Raw genomic sequence first — 20413 nt, 5'->3', positions numbered from 1 at the left:
GCTAACATGTTTAGATTTTTGAAAGAGTTTTAAAAAAAAAAATTTAAAATAGAATTTTGATACATTATACTATAAAGAAGTATAATATTTTAATATTTTTTTCTTAAAAAAATAAAAAATAATATAAAACATATGTTTAAAAAAAAGTCACAGACTTCCATAGGAAGCCAAAGTTTCAAAATTCAAAAATTCACAAGCCTCGTCTCAAATAAATTACAGGAATTCACAGCTCAATGTGGTCCAAAATCCTTGACGAAAAAGCTTGCAATGAAAGCCTGAAAGTTAATCCGCCAGACTCTATTAATTAATAAATAATAAATAAGAATAATTATAATATCCACCATTACAGACGATCAGTTGTTCTTCATATCCCCACCACCGCTCTCTCATATCATATCCCCATTTTTGCGCCACTCACGAAACCCTCCTCCAATTGGGCGGGAAAACTTCAAAACTCCCGAATTTGTTAAGTTCCCTCCAACCCTAACTCTATAAATATCGCATTTTGCTTTTGCTACTGCAGACAGCGGCGGCGTGATAGACGTAAGGGTAAGAGTAAAAGAGGCCAAAATGTATGTGGTGAAGAGGGATGGGAGGCACGAACCAGTTCACTTCGACAAGATCACTGCCAGATTGAAGAAGCTGAGTTACGGGCTTAGTAGCGACCACTGCGATCCCGTTTTGGTGTCCCAGAAAGTTTGTGCAGGCGTCTACAAAGGGGTCACCACCAGTCAACTCGATGAATTGGCCGCTGAAACCGCCGCTGCTATGACGGCCAGCCACCCCGATTATGCTTCTGTGAGTTTGATTTTCTGTTTGCTCTGACTCTGTTTTTGTGATCGGGTACCCTGATTTGTTTTATTTCTTTCTGGAAATTAGAGTTTTACATGTCTAATATTGGTTTCATGGTCTTTTGTAACTCACTTTCAATTATCAATTTTGATATTGGGTTTTTACGTGATTATGCTTCTGTTGGTTTGATTTTCTGTTTAACTCTCTCCTTTAACTTTGTTTTTGTGATCAGATACTTTGATTTCTTTCTGGAAATTAGAGTTTTACATTCTAGTCTTCTGTCATACACTCTTCGATTTTGATATTGGGTTTCTTCTATTGGAAATTATATGTCACTTTCGTTTAGATCTGCTTTGATTAGAAATTTGGCGCTGACTAGTGTTATTTTCTTTGGTGTGCCTGTGAATGAAATTTTAATATTGGTTTGTAATTTTCCAATTAACCTTTTTAACAAATTAACAATGGTATGATGCTATGAAATGATGCAGTTGGCTGCCAGGATTGCTGTTTCAAATCTTCATAAGAACACCAAGAAGTCTTTCTCTGAAACGTAAGTCAATCATCTTTTAATTGCATATTTTTTCTTCTTTGTTTTGTTATTATTATCGTTGTTCATTATATAATATGATGTTGCAGGATAAAAGACATGTATGGCCATGTCAGCGAAAGGTCTGGACTTAAGGCTCCCTTGATTTCAGATGAAATTTATGAAATTATAATGAAGGTATTGATTTAGTGTTTTTGTGATTTTAAAATTGTATGAATTATCATCCATTTAGTGAAGTTTTTGGCTTATTTTCTATTGAATTGTTTTCACATTAATGTTGTTTTGTTTTTCATTTTAACAGAATTCAACTCGTCTTGATAGCGAAATCATATATGACAGAGACTTTGACTACGACTATTTTGGGTTCAAAACTCTAGAAAGATCATATTTATTGAAACTTAATGGGAAGGTTGTCGAAAGGCCTCAGCATATGCTTATGAGGGTTGCTGTTGGCATCCATAAAGATGACATTGAATCAGCAATAAGTACATATCATCTACTGTCCCAGCGCTGGTTTACTCATGCGTCTCCCACACTTTTTAATGCTGGGACACCGAGACCACAAGTATGAACATTGTGAATACTCAATACTATCATGCATTTCCATATATCTTTGCAATTATAGTTATGATAAATAATAATTTTGTTTGTTGATTGGGGATGTGATTCTTTTAATGTGCAGCTTAGCAGCTGTTTCTTGATATGCATGAAAGATGATAGCATTGAGGGTATATATGATACGTTGAAGGAGTGTGCTGTTATCAGCAAATCAGCAGGAGGAATTGGTGTTTCGGTGCATAACATCCGTGCTACAGGAAGTTATATACGTGGAACAAATGGAACATCAAATGGCATTGTCCCAATGCTTCGTGTGTTCAATGACACTGCGCGTTATGTTGATCAGGGAGGTGGCAAGAGAAAAGGTACTTAAATGTTTTTCCTATTCATGAATCCATTGTTCCTATTGAATTTTATGTTTACTTGCTTTATGTGATGATGATAGGCGCTTTTGCTGTATATCTTGAGCCGTGGCATGCCGATATCTTTGATTTTCTTGATCTGAAGAAAAATCATGGAAAGGTATAGATAGATTTGTTTAAAATGTGTATTTGTTGTTCCTATTTTAGTCTTTCAGTGTCTTTCCTAATAATCTTGATATATATTCCATTTCTTTTCATCTTTTCAGGAGGAGCATCGTGCAAGGGATTTGTTTTATGGTCTGTGGATACCTGATCTGTTTATGCAAAGGGTTCAATCTAATGGGCAATGGTCATTGTTCTGTCCCAATGAGGCTCCCGGACTTGCTGATTGCTGGGGAAAGGAATTTGAAGCTTTGTATGCTCGGTATGAAAAAGAGGTAGGCAGCCAAATTTAACTATGCTTTATGATGCAAGTTTTTTAATATCTTGAATAGTAGTTTCTGAATAATTACTTTTCATGTATGAATGCATACAGGGTCGGGCTAAGAAAGTTGTACAGGCACAAAATCTGTGGTTTGAAATTTTGAAGTCCCAAATTGAAACTGGAACGCCTTATATGATGTACAAGGTTAGCTAATGTGAGGAAGCTTCATATGAATCATTATTTGTGCTATGTTAACACTTTTGTTATATATTCTTAACTTTTGCAGGACAGTTGCAACCGGAAAAGCAACCAGCAAAATCTTGGGACCATAAAATCTTCAAACTTATGTACTGAGATAGTTGAGTACACAAGTCCTAGCGAGTCTGCTGTCTGCAATTTAGCTTCCATTGCATTGCCACGATATGTTAGAGAAAAGGTTAAATCTCAACACTTTTTGGCTTAATTGCTTGCACATTGTCCTGTTTATTTATTTCTAGATTTACTTTTAATTGCAGGGTGTCCAGATGGAATCACAGCCCACCAAACTTGTTGGTAGCATTGGCTCCCAAAATCGATATTTTGACTTCGACAAATTGGCTGAGGTATTATTTATATGCTAATATGTACTAACATTGAAATACTTTCCTCTACTATTGAGCATTCTTCTGTTTCTGCAGGTCACAACAATTGTTGCAAAAAACCTTAACAAGATCATCGATGTTAATTACTATCCAGTTGAGACTGCAAAAGCATCTAATTTGCGCCACAGGCCAATTGGAATTGGAGTGCAGGGTCTTGCAGACACTTTTATCTTGCTTGGCATGGCTTTTGATTCTCCTGAGGTAAAACTTACTGGCAATTGTACTTTTTTCTCTGCACTTAGATTGAATCACATTTGATTTTTGAGTTTGATTGCAGGCCCAACAATTGAACAAGGATATATTTGAAACCATATATTATCATGCACTAAAGGCGTCATGCGAACTAGCAGAGAAAGAAGGTCCCTATGAAACGTATGCTGGCTCTCCTGTTAGCAAGGTAAACCTTGTGGGAATTTCGTACTTTATTGTTGCATTTGTAGCTTGCTTGATTGACATTTTTTTTATTGAAGACTATATTATTTGTTTTGTTTATGATTTTTGAAATGCTAAAAAAAACTCTGTAAAAGAATCAACAAACAATTCTTGTCTTATTGAAAACAAGTGTCCTGACTGCTGAGTTAAGTAAACAAATTTTTGAGGACATGTAGAAGGGGAAATGGCACCTGATGCTCTGTTTTGCAACAATGGCTTTGAATCTTTCAGGGTATCCTTCAGCCAGATATGTGGGAAGTGAAGCCTTCTGATCGATGGGATTGGGATGCTCTTCGGGCCAAGATAGCTGAAAAAGGAGTGAGAAATTCACTTCTTGTGGCACCCATGCCAACTGCTTCAACAAGCCAGATTCTTGGAAACAATGAGTGCTTTGAACCGTACACATCCAATATCTACAACCGCCGAGTTCTAAGGTTTTGTTTATCTACATTCTCGATTTATTTATCAACATGTCTCTTTATTGACATGCTGTAGCCTGATTTTGGTTGCTAATGTAATTCTCAGTGGCGAGTTTGTGGTGGTTAACAAGCATCTGCTTCACGATTTGACGGAGATGCGCCTTTGGACTCCTGCCGTTAAGAACAGGATAATTTATGACAATGGATCAGTCCAAAAGGTCCCTGAGATTCCTGAAGAACTCAAAGGAATCTACAAGTATGTGTGCATTCATCAAAGTTGCATAAACCAACCTCTATCCATGTGTTATTTCATTTTTTATTGTAGACATGTATATATGATTGTTGCAGGACGGTTTGGGAGATCAAACAACGGGTGTTGGTGGATATGGCTGCTGATCGAGGGTGTTACATTGATCAGAGCCAGAGCCTGAATATCCACATGGATCAAGCTAGTTTTGCAAAGCTAACGTCGCTGCATTTCATGGGATGGTCGAAGGTAAGCTACTTCTGCATTTCCTGCTCATCTTATCCAACTGAAATGGTCGGTATGGTATTTAAATATAATTATGTATCTTGGAATAATGCAGGGATTGAAGACTGGAATGTATTATCTCAGAACACGTGCTGCAGCAGATGCAATCAAGTTCACAGTTGATACGACAATTATAAATAATAATAGTAATAATAAGAATGTAGGTGAAGGAGCTTGGCTTAGCTTACTTACAGTTCAGTTAGATCCAAAAGTGAATTAATTTAATTTGTGTTTAGTTGCAGGAGAAGAAGGATGAAGATGATGACAAGTCAAAGATGGCACAGATAGTTTGCTCTTTAACCAACCGTGATGAGTGCCTCGCCTGTGGAAGCTAAAGAAGCCCACAACACACCAGACAAGTGTTTCTAAAATGAATGGTATTTAGTGGGTAGGGGTTATATATAATATGATATAGTATAGTATGCATGCATTCATGTAAGTAAAGATGGATTGATAATGGTGTTTATTACTTCTTCATGTTATTTCATATATATATATCTTCACTCTCTGTCTGTTCTTTAGTGTGTTTTATGTGGCTCATGTTCTTCAGTTTAATCTAATCCACTGCTAAATGTTATTATTGATAAAATAATTGATGATCATGTTCATGTTTGTATAGAGCAATGAGATTTGATTTGATGGTAGAGGAGATATATGTAAACATTAATTGACAGCAAGTGGTTTCTATGCCGTACACAGGATTCTAAACTTAAATAGCAATTATAATTTGATTGGATCAAATTGCAATTGATGTATTTTCACTTTGGTTCAATTGGGTACACTAATTGCACTTTGATTCAATATTTATACACAATGAACCAATCAATCAATCCCAAGACAGGAAGGAGTTCAGGAATCAATTATAAGCACAAACTTGTAATTTCATTTTTTATGGTAGACTGAATCCTAATATATATATATATATATATATTTTGTCTTTGTTTGGGTTGGATATAGTTGAATGGATATGATATTTGTGATTTTTCACGTGCTGAGATGTATGATGTTCAAGATCGGCTTTTTTTCTGAACTTATGAAAATCGAATATGAAACTTCGTATATCTTAAAGTTCATAGGACAAAAGAAAATTTTTGAGAATTTTAAAATTACTATTTTTATTATTTTCGTTAAAGTCACATTCAAAAGTATTTATTTATAATTATAGTAAACATAATTACATTAGTATCAAAGTACCTATTAATTTTTACATATATTAACATACAATTATTTTATACTCTCTCTGTTTGCAAGGTTATCGTTTACTTTTTGTAAGTAGATTTTTGAATATTAGTATTATAATTGGTTGTAGTGAAAAAGGCAGAAATATTAGTATTGCGTAATATAAAAAAGTAACGACATTTGTGTAATATAATGTAAGTTGAAAGGGTATTTATTATGTTAGTTAGGTACTACAATTACTAAATTAGGAAATGGTAACCTTGTTTTGGGATGGACGAAAACCTTTCAATGAGACAAATGAAGTAAAAAGTATTAAAAGCAAAATTGTCAAAATTATCTTACACATTTCCACTAACCAATAAAATATTATTTCCACCCCTATAAACTAATATTTTATTTTCTTATTTGTAACGTTCAACAACTATTGTCTTATTTCTCTTTTAAACACAATTTTTACTTTTTTTACCTTTCATTTATTTATCACTTTTAAATTTTACTTTACTATAAAGAATAAATTTATCACTTCATAACAGAAAATAAAAAATAAAAAATTATATAAACAACCATATAAATATATTTTGAACAATATCAATTAAACAGAGAGTATTATTTCTTAATTTATTATTACAAAATCTCAAATGCCGTTTTAGATTGGGACATAAAAGTATTGCATTAACGGATCATTACATTCAATTTTTTTTAAAATATTTTTTTATTCAAATTGCAACATCAAATAATATATATATATTTAACTTTAACTAACTATTAACCAATACACTGTTGCTACAAAAATTAATTTACAACTAAATATCAACTCAGTTAAAAAAAAAAAAAAAAAAAAAAATCCAACTCAAGTTATAACTTGCAACAAAAGGTATCCTGAATTTTTTTTTTATTATTTTTAACCATGTTTCAATATTATTCACTTTCCTTCAGAAAATAATATTTTCATTTTTTTTTATATATAATGTTCAGAGCATATACAATAATTTTATACATATATATGTTTTTTTAAAAAAATGCCTTTAAGGCTGACGTGAATTTGAAGTGTCATTGAAGTCTCTGACACAAAGTATTTTCAAAATATTAAATATATAATGACTTCAAATTATTGATGAAATATAATGGTTTGAAAAGAAGTTTTGATTATACCTCGCCTACCACCCACGTCGAGCATACTCCCCACTTTGGGAGCACTCCCTTCTGGAATGTCCAATTCCTATGCTTTTCCTTGACGTGCTCACATACATGCTCCTTCGTCCAAGCAATGGCCCACTTGTTCGCTTCGTTCGCCACCACCGTCAAAGTCTGCTCTGATACCATATGTAACGTGTCCGAAAACTGACACATCCGGCGCTTAGGCCACGCCCATGTTGAAGCCCAGACCAGCCGTCCCCTGTGCGTAACACGCTCAGGATATACCATACAGTATGGACCATGGTTTGCTGGATCAGTCAGGACCGTTCCGGATCAATACAAAAATCCGATTTTTTAGATAGGATTTTTAATCCACACAAATCTTATCTAAAACTCATTCTTATCCATTTCATTACCTATTTTTTCTCTTGTAGCTCGCTTCCACTCTCTGTCCTGGCGGCTGGACGAAGAATAATTGTTGTTGGTGAATAAGGTAGGTTTTGGGTATCTATCGTGTTGGGGAAGGTGAGTTTTAGGAATCGTCTTTGTGGTGGAAGGGTTGGAGAAAAAATTTCACCTATTGAAGAAAGATTGTTGGTATTGTATAGAAAAAAACTCAGCTTTGACGGGTATTAGAGATTTGGGGAGGAAGAACTGGAGATTCGCTGAGGAATAAAGACATGTGATAATTATATATATTATTACTTTAATTAATTTAGATTTTTTAAAATACAGTCTAAAATTAATTTTGTTACTTAATTTTTGGATTGAAATTAATGTTGAATTATTTTAATTGATTGATTTATTTAATTGATAGGTTTAATTATTTTAGATTGTATTTAATTTTATTTAATCTATATAAAGGCAGTTTTATTAAAATTAACTTTGTTTATACATATATATAATTTTAATAAATATATATTCTAAGTCTAAGTTTTACGAATTAGTTATTTAGTAAATTTTTGTATAAATTTGATTTATTAGTAAAATAATATGTATAATTTGTCCAATTAACTAATAAATTACTACTTATAAATATTTTAACAATTTTATTATTCAATTGCAGAGTTTGTGTAAAATAACACTACATAAAGATATTGGTTAGGATCATGCTACGCAATGATAGAAAACAAGCAAAATGCAATTATTGTGAAAAAATTGTTCACGCTGGGATTACTAGGATGAAACAACATATAACACATGTTACAGGTCAAATTGAAGCATGTACGAGAGCTCCAAAAAAAGTAAGAAAGTTACTAAAAAACACTTGATCCAAGGAAAAAGTATTGAGCAGCAAATAAAAAAAATTAGAAGCATTGCACAATTCCATTCGTTTGAAAGATGATTCTGACGAGGAAGAAGATGAAGTTTTTGAAATAAATGAAGATGGGGTAGATGCTCTTGAAAGAAAACAATTAAAAAGAGCAATAACTGAAAACAGAAATATGAAATTTATAGAGCAGCAACGTAGACTTTCTGTATCAAGAGATATACCAAGCTTTTAAAGCAGGTATATTTATTGAATTTTATAAAATATATTTAAATATTAGTATATTTCTTTTGAAATAACAACTATATATAATCATATATTTTTTTATCTTTGTAGGAGGAAACAGTTCGAATACAAAAGGAGCTAAAAGAAATTTTTTCGAAAGCTATACGAGAAAGACAGAAGGTTTGCATCAAAAAAAGCTTAATCCATACATGTTTCAATTGAAGAATAAGTCTTTTAAAAGTATGTTTTTAAAAGATAATGCGAAAAAGGTGGGTAGAGCAATTTCGAAATTTTTTTCATTTTAATGTTATACCATTTCACACTACCGATATTGGTCCTTACTATCAAACAATGATTTACACGATTGCATCCGCTGGACCTGGAGTTAAAGGGCCTCCTGGTAAGCAAATTTGGGAGTGAATATTTGAACGAGGAGATTCAAGAAGTTGTACAATATGTTGATTCTTTAAAGCATAAATGGAAAACATATGTATGTATAATTATGTGTGATGGTTGGAGTACTCGCACAAAACATTCAATCATAAATTTTATGGTGTACTGTGACAGAGATATGATATATCACAGTTCGTTCGACTGTACGAATAAGGTAAAGACTGCAGAATTTGTCTACACCCTAATGGATAAGGTTTTGGATTCAGTAGGGGTTGACAATATTGTATAAATCGTAATTGATAGTGAAGATAGTATAAAGGCTGTTGGGAAAAAACTGATGAGGAAAAGGAAACACATTTTTTGGTCTTCATGCACTGCGCATTGCATTGATTTGATGTTAGAGGACATCAGAGATATAGTCGGTGAAGGATGCGATAAAAGAAGCCAGAAGAATTACAGGATTTATATACAACAGTAATAAAGTGGTTAATTTGATGAAAACATATACGAATGGTCGAGATCTGTTGCGACCAGGCATATAAGATTTGCAACCGAGTTTGTTGCAATGGAAAATCTTCTGAGATATGCAACTGACTTGAAAAGAACGTGTACTTCTAGAGAATGAGTTGAGTACAATAATACCTCGAGAAGAAGATATGAAGTTGGAGATATATCAGACATGATTCTGAATGAAAAATTTTGGAAACGGGTACGCCGAATTTGTGGGGTCATGGAACCTTTGGTGAAGGTTTTAAAAGTGGTTGATCAAGATAAAAAACCTACACTACCTATCATTTATAAGGCAATGAGGCAATGGATAGGGCAAAAATGATAATTAAAACCGCAGTGAAAGATTTTCAGCAATATTGGGATATCATTGATGAAAGATAATATAACCAATTGCATCAAGATTTGCATGCTGCAGGTAATTATTCTGTTTTTTTTTTCGTTTATTTTATTTTCTAATTTTAAATATATTTTATGCAGCTTATTTTTTAAATCCTGGACTTCAATACTCTGGCACTTGTGAATTTGATTCATCGGAGGTTCGAAAAAAGTAAAAGAAGTTATTAAAAGACTCGAGTCAGATTTGGATATACAAGTAAAGACTATGAATGAAGTAAAATGTGTGAAACTTATAAATAATATTTCAAATAAAATAGTTTGAGCATTTAAGAAATATATATATATATTTGTGCATTGTTATGAAAACATATATATATATATTAATTTCTAATAATTTTACATTATATTGTTTATAGATAAATACATTTGTTAACAAAATTGGAGAATTTGAAAGTGCACTTGCTATTAGAGTTGTAGCTACATCTTTACTAGGTATGCATTATAAAAGTTATCATTCAATTATACTTTTTTAACATGTTACAATATGTTGCATTATTATTAATTTTTTTTACCATTTTTAATAGCTGGCTGGTGGAATATGTATGGTGATGAAACCCCTAATTTACAGAAAATTGCATTAAAAGTTTTGAGTCAAACATACACATCATCTGGTTGTGAGCGCAATTGGAGTATGTGGTCTTTGATCCATACTAAACTTCGGAATAGATTAGCTATTGAGAAACTACGTAAGCTAGCCTGTGTCCACTAAAACATGCGTATTCGGGTGAAAAATTTTATGCAAAGGACAAACACAGATGATTTCTACGACCCGATTGATTTGAATCATATTTTTTATGAGAATGATATTTTAGATGAATGGGTCAGAGAAAATGAATCTCCACTTATCCATGATAGTGATTTGAGTTGGTTGGATGAGACTATTGATGAAAGTGGAGATGAAAGTGACAGTCAGCGTAATGATCATGATAGCGATATATTTTTATCTCAGTTTATAGCCGATGGAAAAAAGAATGCCGAAGAGAAAAAATTAGAAAAAAAAATATGAGCAAGAAAAAAAAAAAGCAATCATATTGAAATCTTCATATTTATCAACTAACGGTGAAGATAAGAATAATAGCAACGGTGATGATGATGATGATGGTGGTGGTTATGGTAGTGGTGGTGGTGGTGGTGGTGTTGATGATGGTGGTGGTGGGAGTGGGAGCTACAAGGATAGTTGATACTCAAGCGATATGTGATGGACTCAAGGAAATGAAAATTATTATGCTACCCAAGACACTGATCATGGATATCGTCCTAGATAGAAGCTCAAAGAGATTTTCTAAATAGTTTAATAGAATTTTCAAGTAAAACCGATGCTTCAAATTTTTCAGATACTAGGAGATATTCTGAAGTTCACAAACATATGCAAGATTTGAATATAGGTTATTCTTATGGAGATTCTTCCCACAATTCGAGTTCGAGTAATAGATTGGGGAGACAGGAGTGGAACCAACCAAATGCATATCATCATCCCTATTACTTGGGATACAGTTTATCTAATCTACCCATACATCTTCAGGATTCAGCCAATCTTCATATCTTTGGATCCAACCAATTGGTTGGAACATATTATGAACGGATTACATCTGGTTCGGGTAGTATTGATGATCATAGACAAAATTTTGTTTCATCAAGCAGAAGCAATAATAGTACAAAATATCGAGGTTTTGATGTATATGGAAGGGGTTCATTTAGAGAAGGATATTTATACTATGATCGATCAGAAGATGGAAATGGTTTTGAAGCTCCACGACCCTCTACAAGGTATTAAATGATAAGTATAAATGTTTAACATAAACATAGTTCAAACATCTTATAAAATTTTATTTCTAATTTTTATTTATATATAACAACTTGATGTTGCTTGAATTTAATTTTACTTATAAAGATTGTTTAATTTCAGGGGACGGCCATGGTATGAGCCAGAATGGTGGAAATTTGGTGTTGAGTTTCAATGTAACAATCTTAGACTTTGGAATTTTTATCTAGGTGAAAGTCGGTTGCTGTTTTTTTGTTAAAAAATCTGACATTTAGCATTCATGTTGTTGGTCTTTGATGCAGTGCATCTTAGAGACATATGCACATGATGATACCTTTGTTGGGTCTTGGATAATAGGACTTTAGGCGACCTATACAGAGTCTTTGTTGTAGTTATTCATGAGCATGGAGATATTTGGATTGTTAAGTTTTTTACATGTCCTAGGATTTATGGAGTGCATAGGGTGTTGTCTAATATTTATTGTATACGGTGGAATTGCTAACAAAATTTGTTCATCAGTTTGAGAGGTTAACAGTTTGAGGCATACACTTGCCGTGATTATTTTCTTTAATGTTATATATTTTAAAAAATGATTATGTTTATGATTTGATGTATTTTAATTGCTTATTATTATTTTTGTTTAAAATACAAATTTTTGTAAAAAATAATCATATAGGCCGATATTTGTCTGAGACGCCGCGACGTATCTGGAACAGTAAGGGCCGATCCGTGACGGCGAACATGGTATGGACTGCTCAAGACATCTTTCATAGTGTCTCATTTACACACTTCTATTAACCAATAAAATATTACTATTTTTGTCGTTTTATTTTCGTATTTGAAGTTTCATATTTGATTTTCATAGGTTCTGATACATCTGAAAAATCGAAACCAGCCTGAATATTATACATCTCAGCAAGTGAAAAATCCCCTTTTTTTTATTTTTTTTAAATGAAGTTCCGTCACAACATTCAGTCAAAGCCTGGTATATGTAACAACATAGATGCATCATGAAGAAACCACAAATGATAATTTTTTATCATCTTGGGACTATAATATTCGTTTTTGTTTTTGTTTAATATTTGATTTCGTTTTTATTATTTTATAATAGAGGACATAATTTTGACCGTTAAGAAATCATAATTACACCTACATAAAAATTTTCATGTAGAAGAAAGAGTAGAATAGTTGAAAGAAATGAATAGATGAGGATCCTAAATATGTTGAAGTCAACAAATTTTCTTGAATTCAAATTCAAATGTTAAATTCTTTTTTAATAGTAAAATTTTGAATTAGAAAATTATTTGATATCATATAAATATTTATTAATATAATTTTTTAATATAAAATTAAATTTTAATGTAATAAAATAAATAAAAAATAAATATTTAATTTAATATTTTTTTTTAAAAAAAAATAATAATAAAATTAGAGATAAAAATCTACAAATAAACAGAGCCTATATAGTGCTATATAACACATTTTTAACAAATAGCATATAAATGCAGTATGTGTTGTATATAATACCAAACGACTAGAAACACGCCCCATATAATTCTCGGTCAGTTTCACCTTTTTAAAATTTGTATTAATACTTTCTAGTAGAAAGTACGTTGAGCTTCAGTAGTAGTACTTTCTTCGGCCTTACGCTTACTCCACCGCGCGGTGGGGTGGGGTGCACTGTGCAGTGCAATATCCATCTATCTTGTCATCGAATTTTCAAATTCTGGATCTTGTACTAAATTCCCGACAGAACAGGTGGTGCAATCTCAGAGCATTCTGCTATTTTTGGTATCAATGGCGGAGGAGAAGGATGCCACGTCGGTGCCGCTGAGTCAAGGCAGCGGTGTTCACGAAGAAGGACGAGATCCCGAAGATCCGCTAAAGCCAGCCCCCAATTCTCCCGATTCCTCCACTCGTAGGGTTGGTTGGTTTTCATTTACCAATTTTTTCGTATATAAATACTTAGAACATATATGCATTTGTAGTCACAATTGCTAGGGGATATTTATTTATCCTCTGGATTAAGGGTTGACTGAATGGAAAGCTTGGCGGATTTTTTCGTTTGAATGATGAATTTCCTATCCGGATAAGGAAAGTAATTGACATTAGTTAATTAGCTCCGAAATGAATCTATTTTGATTTCTTGAGTTCAATCCTTCTTAATTTAATGGGTTCAAGTTTGCCACCATTTTTTCAGTACTGCATTCTGATAATTAGATTGTTAAATCCATTTTGGATCGATTCAATCAACTTTGTTATTTGTCTAGGGATGCGATATGCTAAGAGATCGTAATACCTCGACTTAGTTCTCTAAATTTTATACCCCATCATCACCAGAATGGAAAAATAGCATTTAGTTGTAGCCTTCGTAACCCTAATATTCAACATTGTCATAAAATTGGCTAAATGTACTACAACGCAAACCAGATTCCATGTATGATGAAGCTCCTACTGCCTTGTTAAGTAATGAAATTAATGCCCAAATGCAGGAGAGCTAATACAGGCTTATAATCCCTCCCATTTTAGTGAGCAGGCTAATCGGGTGTAGATAGGGAAAATCAGCATAGTGATTTTTAGATATAGTCGTCTGTAGTTCAACATGCTGAATTTATATATGAGAGATTTGTTTGGTTAAAAATGGAATGATGTTAAATATTTATATATGAAATGCTGACCATGATATAAAAGATGCTAAGTACTATTAATTTAGCTGTCCAATAACAAGACTTTAATTGAATTATTATTCATCTACTGTTTTATTTTGTTGAATTTGCTATCTATAGATACATAATAGGCTGTTTTGTTCATATCAAATTGCTGTCACTGAATAAATAAATCTGTGTTCAAATATTGATTTATTCAATTTTCTGATCATAGTTATATGGTATGTTGAATTTAAGTATATGAAATACTAACTTTAAGTATTAAGGATGCTGCATGTTAATCAACATTGTGTTTTAGAAAAATCCCCCTCCCAAACTTCTGACTCTTTTTCTGTCATTTCTTCGAATTTTCCTTACATCCAAAGACTAAAATTAATCCTAAATTCTGCCAATATTATGTCACTGTGATATCACCAAAATAGTTCGTACACATGGAATTAGCTGGTTATATGAAAACCCGAAGATGAGGGGTGAATGCTTGGAGCATTATTTCTTTGGGAATATTCCATGTTTTCTGCATCATTAATAGGTTATGATCTCAACCAATATACAATACTGTTGGCCCATAACACATAACAGCACACATTCATAGACCAGAATCCTTGACTAGTTGATTGTTTGTCTTGCAGGCTGCGAATAGAAGCTCTACCCTTACATAACTAGATTCCAATGTTGTGTATGCAACTAAATTTTCTAAGAGTGTGTTTGTTTGGGGGATTTTTTCCAATTTCCCCTATTTATCAAAATTTTTCCCCCAAAAACATCAAATCAAACACCTATTTTTCATTTTTTTATATTATACTAAAAATCAATACATTCAAAAAATCGCATCCAACACTTATTTATATCATATTATACAACTATTCCAATTCAAAATTTTTACTATTCAAATCTCAACTCAAAATACAAACCCCCAAACAAACACACCCTAAGTGAAAAATGAAAAAGATCAGGAAAGTAGTTCTGTAAAGGATATATATACTTAGCTTCAACAAGATTGTTCTGATTTTTTCTTTCTCTATGTGGACAATACAAAATGAAAATAGAATAGAACCAAAAAATATACTCGATCTTCAATATCATGTGTGTACCTGAACAGTATACTTGAATAAAGCAACAAGCAGAATGATTTTTTATCCTCTCTCTATATATCAGTATTTTCCATGCCTTGCTTACATTAAAACACAATCACATTCTAAATCTCTTTCTGTTGTTTTGAAAGTGAATTTCACTTTTTATTTTTTATAAAATAATGATTATTGTATTGGATTTCATAAGCTAGAGTATCTTGTTGATTTTATGGTCTTGAGTTTGGTGATTAACTACATTTAGAGAGCATTAATTTGTTGATGAATTTTGATGAGAAGGTCGTAAGTGTATCTGCATGATGGTCACTACATTGTTAAGAGTTCACATCTTGGTGCTCCTGTTAGTAGTTTTATCCGCAAGCTTCCTTGTATATGCTTAATTATTTTAAAATGTTAAACTCCAAGCTTGATGTAAGGTTGCGTAGTATTATGTTCAGATGTTTGTGTGTAATGTCTAAAGTCCTTGATTTCATTGGCACAGGCATGCTGTTTCGTGCTCCAAAGTTGGTTTTCTAAAAAATTCATGACTGGATGGTATATATTTAATTTCAGTTGGATTTTGACATACTCCAATTTATTATGAATTTCTGGTTGAACATGGTGTAATATTTAACATTGAAAATGCAGTGTGGTGTTATTTCCGGTGGCTGTTACATTTTTTGTGACTTGGTGGTTCATTCAATTTGTTGATGGTTTCTTCAGTCCTCTGTATGCTCAGCTGGGTGTTGACATATTTGGTAAGTTTATATATCTCTGTATTTCATGCATGAAAATGCATCTCTTGTAGATAATTTAATCTGGTTCTGGTTTACTATATTACTATCTTGAGACATATCTCATAAATTTATATCCCTTTCTCCAGTCAATAACCTTTGAGATAAATGCATTGCGGCCATGTTCTGGACTTTATCTTTGATCGTCTTTCTTCTTACCTTCTCCAGTAAGGGAGTGGGGGGCATGGTTCTTGAGCAAATTTGTTGTTGTGCAGGACTTGGATTTGTGACATCATTGCTTTTTGTATTTCTTGTTGGTGTATTTGTTTCATCATGGTTGGGCGCTACGGTTTTCTGGATCGGAGAATGGTTTATAAAGCGAATGCCCTTTGTGAAACATATTTATTCTGCCTCCAAGCAAATCAGTTCTGCAATTTCTCCTGGTAAAAACTTAAAAACTCATCTTTCTTTTTGTGTTTTTACATATATAATGAATAAGATCACCTAGACTGCAAAGCTTTGTACATTTTGTTGCTTTGATGAAATGGATGTCTCATCTTAAACTGCTTTCATAGGCTTTTGTTTTAATAAATTTGTGATCTGTATTGATTCTGCTTCTGTGGATTGAGCATGTCTTTATGGTTTCCTCACGTATATTATCAAAATATGTTGCGTTTATTTTGCTTGATGGGTTTCAAATATGGTGCTTACTTTGGATGATTTTATAAATTTTATGTTATAATTATCCAAAGTAAATATGACCCTAAAGTATCATGTCAAGTACTTCCTCATGTACATATTTTCATCATCAGTAAATTATTGACTATAAACACGAAGAAAACACTTTCAGTTGTGTGTTAAGCATCCTACATCAAACCAGCTGAAAAGTTAGATCATTTTTTATTCATGCAGTATTTGTGGAAGGGTCCCCATTTCAATTAGAGAATTCCTAATAGTAGTCTCCCTAACTGATGAAGTAAGCTAACATAATTTATATAAAACTGTAATGCAAAACCATTGCGTATTGGCCTACCTCAAAGATGGGGCATGACATGTGCAACGGAGTTTGAGATTCTTCCTTACGAATCTCCAGTTCCCCAGCAATTTTCTTTAAATGGGGGATTTATCTGATTCAGATCCACTGTTTGCATTTACACCTCATGTTCGTTGCAGATCAAAATAAAACTGCATTTAAGGAAGTTGCCATTATACGCCATCCTCGTGTGGGTGAATATGCATTTGGCTTTATCACTTCATCAGTTGTTCTTCAGGTATTGTTGTGCTTTTTCTGTTTGGTGTTGAATCAATAGTATCTTTTTTAAAATTAAATTATATACTTTACTATTTGTATGAGTAATAAGTAATTTTATTAAATTTTTTAATATAATTAATTAATTTTTCTATTCCTATGACATGCCAGCCATGAGAATTAAAAATTAGTTTATTACTAGTTATTGAATTCCTAGTTACATTCATCACTTTGGACCAACAGTCTCCTTTAATTTATGGGACAAAAAGGTTCAATCCTACCAGTTATAACTAGAGATGGTACCAAGAGGTTACAAATTTTAGAGATGAGAATGTAGAGTAGGATGGCGATTGATCGGCCTAAGATTTTTCGGTTTGAATAACTGGGGTCAGGTACATATAACTTCTTATATTCTATATCTAACTCCATTTAAATTTAATTAGTGTTGAGTAATAATCTTTCAAAAATTAATAATCAGTTTAATAACGATTATATGTTTTGATAATAAAATATTAATACAATTTGATTTGATAATAAACTATCTGATTGAGGTAATCTGATGGGACAATTCAAGCAGTGTCACACTTCCTGATTCTTTAAACTGGGCAGTTCAATTGTTATATATTCATGAGAGTGTGTAACTTTTAAATGCAAATTAGTGCTGCGGGAGAAGGGAAAACTGAAACGGAATCGTGTGGAAAGAGTTCTTGACTCCCACTCCCACCCTCCCGGTGGATGCATAATTTGATGTGATAGGATATGACAGTGATTTTTGGCTTGTGATGTTTGGAATCAGGGAGACGACGGAGATGAAGAACTATGCAGTGTTTTTGTTCCAACAAATCACTTGTATATTGGAGATGTGCTGTTGGTTAACTCCAAGGATATCATCAGACCGAATCTTTCTATCCGTGAAGGGATAGGTTAGTGTTTTTTTGTTTACTTTCCAAACTGTAGCAAGTCTCTGAACTTCATTATCATGTCATGCTAATTGGTGATGTTTGCAGAAATTATTGTGTCTGGGGGTATGACGATGCCCCAAAAGATCACACCGATCACCCCAGTGGATCGTCGAATTGGTAGGGCAGGTGAAAGAGTTGCCCTGGGCAGACTAAACTAACTAGTTAAGAGTGAACTACTACAATTGCTTCTTGTGGTTAGTGTTGTGAGCAAAAAAGGAAAAGGGAGGAATTGAGCATCAGTGTTATTATTATTATTTTTATTTTTCAATCTCAATTCTTTCTTCTAAACAGAGTTTAGTACATTGTAACTCTATGGTTCTTTTTTAACTGAAGTGTTTTATATGTATACATATATATATATATATATATATTTATATAGGCTAGTAACTCGGCCGTGCTACGTCACTCGTCGATACAAAATATAAATTTGCATTGTTGAAGAGATTGTAGCCTAAGTGGCTAAATTGTTCTTTCTTGCATTCAACATTCTCAAAACTACCATCAAAAGAACTCTTTGGTTGAACCATTAGATATTTTTTCTCAAACTTTGAAGTCGAATACTATTTTATTAAAACCAATAGGCACAACTAATATCAAATTTAATTTTATCAATTATCTATTAGAAATAATTCTTGATACACATGTAGAAAAAGGCTAAGAGGAAAAGGCAAAAAGAAATCTCAGTCTCTAGAATCCCAAATATACTTTTGGTGGTAAGTATAATTAAAAAAATATATATATTCTATGACAATAATACAAAAGCTCCAAAATACAACCATAAAATATGCTATTACAATAACACTTAAGCTCCATTACATTTGAAAGCACAACTTTACCTCTACCTCAGCATATTTCTTAAGAAAGTGGTGTAAAAAGTAGATTACTTATAGAACTGGCAAAGGGTCGTGTTGGTTTTAATATTTTAAACGGGTTAAATTACTCAATTCTAACCCGACCTGTTTATTATCGTGTCGGATTCATGTTGATCCGTTTATTATCATGTCGGGTTCGTGTTAATCCGTTTATTATCGTATTGGATTCGGATTGACTCGTGTTGATCCGTATACAGAATTAACTCGAAACTTTTTATTTAAATTAAATTATATTTTGTCGTGTTGTCGTTTTATATTAATTTTTATTAGTTTGAGTGTAATATGTACAATGCATTAGGTTAAATTATTTAAAATTGAACTTAGTCTAAATTAATTTATGAACAAATCATTAAATTATAATTATTTTACATAATATAATAAATATATTAATCAATATTAATATATTATAATCGGATTGTCATGTCGAGTTCATATCAATCCGTATACATAATCGGATTGAAATCTTTGACCCAAACTCAATTATTTCGTATCAGATTGTAGCGTCGGATCAGCTCTTGTCGGCTCTAATTATTTGTCACAAATAAGTACTTGAAATTCTCGTGTATCCTACTTATGTGCAATCTTCTCACTGCCAAAAACACATCAATTACATCACAGAATGCAGGCAAATATGTCATCTCCAACTGTAATTAATAGTACAGAGAAGAAGAAACAATGATTAAAAGCTAATATGATTTTATTTTACTAAGACATAAAAAAATCCATCCTTTTCTAACTCAACTGCAAAACTATTAAATTTTACACTTATCTAAAATCCTATCATATTAAATATATATCTGAGTAACTAATAGTGACATTTTGTTATTTGAATAACTACAATAAAAGACCAATTCTTGATCACCGGCAGCAGCAGTGGTAGATAAACAAACTATTACATATTATTAGACTTCATTAAGGAAGACATAGAAAGCTGAGGCAAGAATTAACAACCAAAAGGAAAGTGTATGTTAGGCCATAACTAAGAAAGCTAAGGCAAGAATCAACAACCAAAAGGAAAGTATATGAAAGGCCATAAATAAGAAAGCTAAGGCAAGAAAATTTCCTCAATACAAAGTTCAGTAAACTATAGATAATCACACTTCATAGAAGAAAGATATTGTAACATTGCAAATATTGTTATGACATAAATTTAACAAGAGAAGTACAGTAACTTCAAAAAATACTATAACTATTACAAATTTAATAAACACAGCTAAACATGCAGATATACATAGACACAATCCCAAGGGCTTGAGATATTTATAACAAGTAAAGCACCAAGCT

The 20413-nt window shown here is 32.4% G+C and overlaps 2 protein-coding genes across 3 annotated transcripts; both read left to right on the top strand.

The window, feature by feature from the left end:
- The first annotated feature begins 287 nt into the window (after positions 1-287).
- LOC127248541 (ribonucleoside-diphosphate reductase large subunit) lies at positions 288-5238 on the top strand. 2 transcript variants are annotated; one of them, XM_051270924.1, is made up of 17 exons: positions 288-798; positions 1281-1342; positions 1429-1516; positions 1641-1904; positions 2022-2262; positions 2343-2419; positions 2526-2696; positions 2795-2887; positions 2970-3119; positions 3199-3285; positions 3361-3525; positions 3602-3721; positions 3988-4190; positions 4282-4431; positions 4524-4671; positions 4763-4867; positions 4950-5238. In XM_051270924.1, the coding sequence occupies exons 1-17, from the start codon at positions 571-573 to the stop codon at positions 5040-5042; spliced, it is 2445 nt and encodes an 814-aa protein (XP_051126881.1). In that variant the 5' UTR covers positions 288-570; the 3' UTR covers positions 5043-5238. The 2 variants fall into 2 exon arrangements, with proteins under 2 accessions (XP_051126881.1, XP_051126880.1); XM_051270923.1 differs by having other exon boundaries at positions 292-798; positions 4944-5238.
- Positions 5239-13173: 7935 nt separating this feature from the next.
- On the top strand, positions 13174-18631 carry LOC127248911 (protein LIKE COV 2-like). Its single transcript, XM_051271474.1, has 7 exons — positions 13174-13502; positions 15815-15867; positions 15961-16070; positions 16322-16489; positions 17220-17317; positions 18092-18218; positions 18303-18631. The coding sequence occupies exons 1-7, from the start codon at positions 13377-13379 to the stop codon at positions 18413-18415; spliced, it is 795 nt and encodes a 264-aa protein (XP_051127431.1). The 5' UTR covers positions 13174-13376; the 3' UTR covers positions 18416-18631.
- Positions 18632-20413: the final 1782 nt, after the last annotated feature.

The sequence above is a fragment of the Andrographis paniculata genome, unplaced genomic scaffold (assembly GCF_009805555.1).
Source record: "Andrographis paniculata isolate CXL003 unplaced genomic scaffold, ASM980555v1 Contig34END, whole genome shotgun sequence".
Taxonomy (NCBI): Eukaryota; Viridiplantae; Streptophyta; class Magnoliopsida; order Lamiales; family Acanthaceae; genus Andrographis; species Andrographis paniculata.
This window is presented reverse-complemented; position numbering and strand designations above follow the sequence as displayed.